The sequence below is a fragment of the Merops nubicus genome, unplaced genomic scaffold, assembly GCF_000691845.1.
Source record: "Merops nubicus isolate BGI_N331 unplaced genomic scaffold, ASM69184v1 scaffold6003, whole genome shotgun sequence".
Classification (NCBI taxonomy): Eukaryota; Metazoa; Chordata; class Aves; order Coraciiformes; family Meropidae; genus Merops; species Merops nubicus.
Window position 1 is genome coordinate 44,494 of NW_008598140.1, and position 5,988 is coordinate 50,481.

Consider the following 5,988-nt stretch of genomic DNA (forward strand, 5'->3'; position numbering starts at 1 on the left):
TGGAGAAAATAAAGTCTGTGTTTGGCAGATCAATGCCTTGAAAGTTTGGACTTTCTCCAGTGATGTGATTTCTCAGGGGTGACCAAGCCTTGATACAAGAACTCAATCCAAGCCCTGGCAGCACAACGAGTTGGCTCATCTCTCATCTAAACGGTAGCTCCAGATGGTCTTCGAAAAGGAGGAAAAGGAGAAAAGGAAGGAACTTTGATAATTAAGGACAACTCCTTGAGGGGAATTCACAGAAAGTATTGCCTTAGACTTCGCCTTGTGAAACCACAAATGAGCTGGACCAGAGATGGGCGTCAAAACGAGGTTGCTCTGGGGAGAGAAGCCTTGCTCTTAGAATGCACTTCACCTCCTCCTAATGCGGACTCCAACAGTAGGTCCCCTGCACTGATGCCCAGCACTGACAGGGTCCTTGCAGTGACAGGAGTGAGCTTGTGAGAGCTCATACTTGCTCCAGACAAGGAAAGGCTTGGGACAGGAGCCTTGCCAGGAGCTACCACTGGTGGCCCTGCTGCCCCAGGAAGCCTTGCTTTCGGTGCTTCAGCCAGGCCAACCCTACGCCTTTGGAATGTGTTAGTTGTGAGCTTGCCTTTCCCCCACCTAGCTGTGGACTGGGGTCCGTGGTGGCAGAGGACGTCTCTGAGGTTGACCACAACACAAACCCACAGAGATGCACCATAGGCGGGCTGATCTTCCTGTGGGATGTGGGGACATGGAACACCAATGATGGGACACTAGCATGCTGGCAGCAGCAAGCCCATCCTCAGACTCTGCCATCTAAGGTGGGTTTTACCTCAGCTGCCTCCTGCACCCCAGCTTCTCACTGGGGGTCCAGGCAGCAAGAAGAGGTTACATCTCCCCTGGTTTGTGGAGTCTTGTGAAAATGAGCTCTCTGCTCTAAGCTGGTCATGCAGCTCCCTCTATAGTCAGTGGAGAGAGAGTGGGGACTCGTCCCACTGTCCCTGTCACCAGGGGCTCTGCTCTCCTCTTCAGGCAGCACAAGGAGCCAAAGGGTTCAGCTGCCTTAGTACCCTCTCGCTAAATTCCCACAGAAACCCCACATATACACCCATGAAATCAAGGGCTGGAGGCTGAGCCCATGGGGATGGCACTCACCCTCTCTTTCCTTGACCCCAAACTGTCCCCAAAAAGCCAAGGGCAAAGTCTTGAGCCTTTGCAGGTACAAACCAGGATGGGCAGGTCGGCTGGGAGGGCTTTTGGTTTTTTACACAAGCCAATAAAAGATTCTCCAGGGCAGATGGAGAAGTCTGCCAAGCTCAACACGGACGTGGGGCTGCAACCAGGCGGGGGGAGCGGGCAGTCCCATTTTTTTTTACCAAAATATTGATTCTTAATGAACGTGACCTCTCCAGGTGCCAAATCCTGCCCCTCAACAACGGGTTTGCCCTGGCAGCCTCAGCACAAGTGCATTCATTTGTCATCTACTCATCAAAAAGCGTGTAAAGCCTTTCCCCGAAGTGCAGAGCTGTTTTACAGCCAGGCTATAAAATCCTGCAGAGTCTCTGTTCCAGTAGAATACCGTTAGTGCCAATAATCTGGCAAATATCAGGAGTGAATTTAATCAGAAGAACTAACACCAGGGCCCTGATTTAGAGTGGCCTGTGACAGAGGCTTGCAGGACCCAGATGTGGAATTTCACTCACAACATCACTTGGAGCAGAGGGAAAGCTGAAGGAATGGGGAGCAGGGCTTCAGTGTTTTGGGAGCTATTCATGCTCTCACAAAAACCAGGGAGAAAAGAAAAATTCGACCCTTGTTCTGAGATCTAAAAGATGAATGTGCAAACTTTCATGTGTCTGGGGTTTTATTGTTTCTTGGGACAGCCCCACACCTATGGGTGTGCGCAGGACCAGGGGTTTGATGTCTGCCAGAGCAATGGGCACCCACTGGGCTGAGCCCATCCATTGCCCACGGCATGGACCAGCTCGACCACCAGGCCCCTCCAGCCCCAGAGTCCAGCCAGGGCCACGTAGAGATCAGTGGTGGGGTCTGACCTCAACGCGCCGGTGGAGCCCGAGCCCTTTGCTTGAGTAACTGGTGTCCCTGGGTTCGCCTGACCACCCACCCACATCCTCACAGTGCTCCTTCAGCTCCCGGCTCCAGCCTGGCAGGCGCTGGCGGGCACCCAGCGTTGCCACTTCATGCAATATCCCTGCTCCATCTGTCATCAATTCCTTTGCATGTGGTTTGCAGGCTTCATGCCATGCTCTCTGCCTGTTGCGGGGCTCTGCGACAGGGCACCTCTGATCGCTGACAACTCTTCTGCTTTTATCAGTTTTGTAAGAAAAGAACTGGAAGCAAACGCCCAGGCAAGGAGCATGGCATGGCTGTATCACTTTTAACCATCAGGGTAAAAGCCATCCTTACAGCCCAACTCCTTACACCTTCACTTGCGCTGCTAAGAAAATGTCAGATATTTTAAAAAAATCTTTTCATTAAAAAGGATTACATACTTGGCTATTAGAAAACCAACCTGCCTTCTACTGAGGCAGGAGGGCACTGCCCAGCTCCACCTTCAGCTCACCTCTTGCTGCCTGAGCCTCACACCATGCCCTGCAACACATGCAAAAGTTTGTGGCATTTTCTTTTTCTCTGAGTTAAAAAAAGAGTAGGCATTGCACAACGTGCACGATTTCTGCAATGTGATGTTTTTGCACAAATATCCAAACCAAGCATTTAAAATACTGCAACTCATGCCTCTATAACTTTCTGAGGTTAGATGCATTATGAATTGAGGTGCAGAACCCCCTTCATAGGATAGAGTGAGAGATGAGAAACATGAGTAGAGAGGTGGTTTAGCTGGAGGTTTCTGTTACGATTGAATTAATGAAGTTGAATTAATTAAAAAAAATCTCTTCAGCAGCTCTTTGATGGAACATTTGCTGCAAGTTCACGTGAGCTCACATTCACTTGCCAGGGTGTTTTAGTGTGCAAGACTTCCTTGGCAGCACTCTCCCAGCTCACAAGGCACCAGTGCTCTGTTATATGGATTTGTTTAAACGTGCTACGTGTAGGACATGAACGGAGCAATGCGATGGTTGAAAGAATCAAGTCTCGTAGAGAAAACATAATCTGCTGGGTGAGATGGGACGTGAGGCAGTTGTGAGGGAGATGGAGATGGCAGACGCTACAGGATGGTTAATTCCTTAATTCTAAACACATTTGGTCAAGATGAGACTCTGGGAGAGCTTTGCCCATCGGCAGATGGCTTGGTGAGATGACAAATTAATATGGTTATCAATGAAGAAATGGCTGGAGTTGTTAGATGGTAGGGTTTGTTTTCCAAAAATGCCAGTTTTCAACAGTGATTTCCAAACGGTCCCTGAATCAAGGAAGAAAAATAGAGGGAACATAAAATCCCCTGTGTCATAAAACAGAGCTCAGGAAAATGAGTTTTCAAAGGAATGCCTTTGGTGTAGGAAACTTCATTTTGCCCGCTTTTGTATAGGACGGTGGATTATGCCAACAATAAACCATTGCAACTACTGTGAAATTCTGCTAATAGCCTGCGAGTCGGGGAGCTGTTCATGCATCAGCATATTTATTACATACCTTTGTATCTCTTAGCTCCACTAGCCACATTTTTGTTATAAGCCGTGGGGGGTTGGATAAGTATTTAAATTTGGCTGTCTCAAATTTCAAGAGGAAGAACGGTCTGAGAAGGCAGGGGGATGAGAAAAGGATGATTGCAAAGAGCATTTTGTAGTGTGAATGGTCCAGGGATTGGGAAATTTAGCCTTAAAACGTTGCAGAGTGCTTTGCAAGGGACAATGGGAAACTTCTTGCGTGTTTACTTGGGGAAACTGAGGCACAGCATGGCTCTGAGGTTTCCCACTCGCAGATACCACCCAGCTGTGTTTTTTGGGTAAGACCACTGTGCCGTCAGCCACAGAGAGGTTAGCAAGGATAAATTGTCAGGAGAGAGGGAGGAGGCTGACTGGCCAGCGAGGAGAGCTGGGAAAAGCAGGAGCAAGGAAGGTCCTGGGAAATTCTGGAGTCAATAAGGCAGAGAGGGTTAAGTGTGGACATTGCTGGCAACCCAGGGCTGGGACAGCCTTTTCCCAGGATGGAAAAGCGGGGGATGGACAGGGGATGGGATCCACCCTACCCTCCAGCCAAACATCCCCTCCCCTCTCCCCATCCATACGGATTGCAGTCCTGATGCACAGTGAGCCCATGGCTGGGAAGAGCACTCCTTTGCCCAGATCCCACCGTGTCCCAAGAGCCCTCATGCTGGGGAGGCAGACAGGATAACTGAGAGCCCTGGGAAGGAGTTAGCTAGCTGTGCCTGGGGAGGGATGGGAATTCCCACCACCGCCACCCTAGCACCCTAAAATCCTTGCTGGGGAGCAGGGAGGTAAAAGAGAATCCATCTCTGGCCGTCAGCAAACGCCTCAGGGAGGACGGGTGCCTGGCCCCGCTTGAGGGGCAGAGGGGCAGACAATTTTCCTTTGTCTGCCTCAGCCCAATGCCCTGTTCCTTCAGCTGCAGCCCGGCCCCGAGAGCAGAAATATGAACTTTATTACAACACAGATCTGCTCGGGACTGGGGGCAAGGCACGGCTCACTGCCCGAGCTGGGGTCCAGCCCCGACGCTGGGCGTTAGGGCTGGTGTGGAAGCAGCTCAGCCTCCCCCCCTTGCACCCCCGCTTTTGGGTTCCTCAGCCCCCAGAACGGCAGCTCCTCTTCCCCCCAGAGACGTGGGCTGGGTTTGCATCCCACCAGCCCGTGTGTCGGCTGAGGCTGTAGCTTGTTAGGAGCCCCAGCACAGGGCAGGTTGAAAATGTCTTGTTGAAATAGTTTTTACAAGGTGAAAAAAGAGGGAGTAGAGCCGTCTAAAGAAGCTATTTCTTCTTCTGCTTTGGCAAACAGTGTCTGTTTTCAGTGGAAAAAAAGAAAAAAAAAAGAAAAAAAACATGAAGAAGCATTTTCATTAAAAAAAAATTGAAAACGCTGAAGTCCCAAAGCTTTCCAGCCAAAAATACCCAGCTCAGGCCAAAAAGCTTCCCATTTCTTGTTGAAACGAGTCTTTAGAGAGAAAAGAGCTGAAGCTTTCTGCAGGAAACCCCAGCATCTTTAATCTGCCTTTTGAATGTTTGCTTGATTCCTTTAGCTGTGGCAGGTTCAGGATTTATATCGCTTCCAGCAGACAGCTGACAGTTAAGAAAGTTCATTTACAAGATTTGTTCTTATTGCTGCTCCTGCCCCAGCTGAAGCTCTCTTCACCTTCATGTCCACCACAGAAAAGGAGACCTCAAAAAACTTCATTTGCTGAGCTCAAAATAAAACCATTGCCCATTTTACCGTTCTCACCTCGGCCCAAGGAGTGAAATGTTTCCTGCAGGGGTTAAGTGCTTGCCTGCGAGGGTGGGGGGTGGGAGCAGGAGATGGTTTACAGACTGATTTACAGGCTGATTTACAGACCCTGCATCTAACCCCCTACCCAGGATTTTGTGCACTTGTACCCTTCCAGAGGTGATACCCACGTCAGCTGTGGCTGTCAGAGCAGATGAAGCATGATTTCTAAGTGATAAAACCTCAGACTTTTTGTATTTCAATGGCCTCATCCTCATGAAGAGCTTGCGGAAACCAGGGAGAGGTGATGGTGAGGAACATGGGGGCAACAAAAGTCATTTCAAGGGTGTGGTTTGGGAGGAGCAAGAGCTGTGGAAGGAGTAGAGGGTAGGTGGGGTCAGAGGAGAAGGAACCACGCGGTCCCTGGCCGTCCCACCCCCGAGCAGGTACCTTTGCAGGCCTTGCGGTGGGAGATGGGCTTGCTGAGGTCCCGGTAGAAGCCCTCCTTGCAGTAGTGGCAGTGTCGCCCAGCAGTGTTGTGCCGGCAGTTGAGGCACACGCCACCGCTCTTGCGCCCCGACAGCTTGTAGAGTTCCATGTTGAAGCGGCACCGCCGGGCGTGGAGGTTGCAGTTGCAGGCTGTGAGAGGGGAAGAGGAGACACAATA

General features: G+C 50.4%; 1 protein-coding gene across 1 annotated transcript in view; it reads right to left on the bottom strand.

Moving 5' to 3' along the window:
• LOC103769710 (netrin-1) overlaps positions 1-5,960 on the bottom strand; it is a gene marked incomplete at its 5' end in the record, with an annotated part of 46,182 nt that extends 40,222 nt beyond the window's left edge. Inside the window, one exon of the mRNA XM_008936935.1 lies at positions 5,772-5,960. Within this exon, the coding sequence (XP_008935183.1) occupies positions 5,772-5,960 (189 nt within the window). The remainder of the gene's footprint in view (positions 1-5,771) is intronic.
• Between the last annotated feature and the right edge of the window lie 28 nt (positions 5,961-5,988).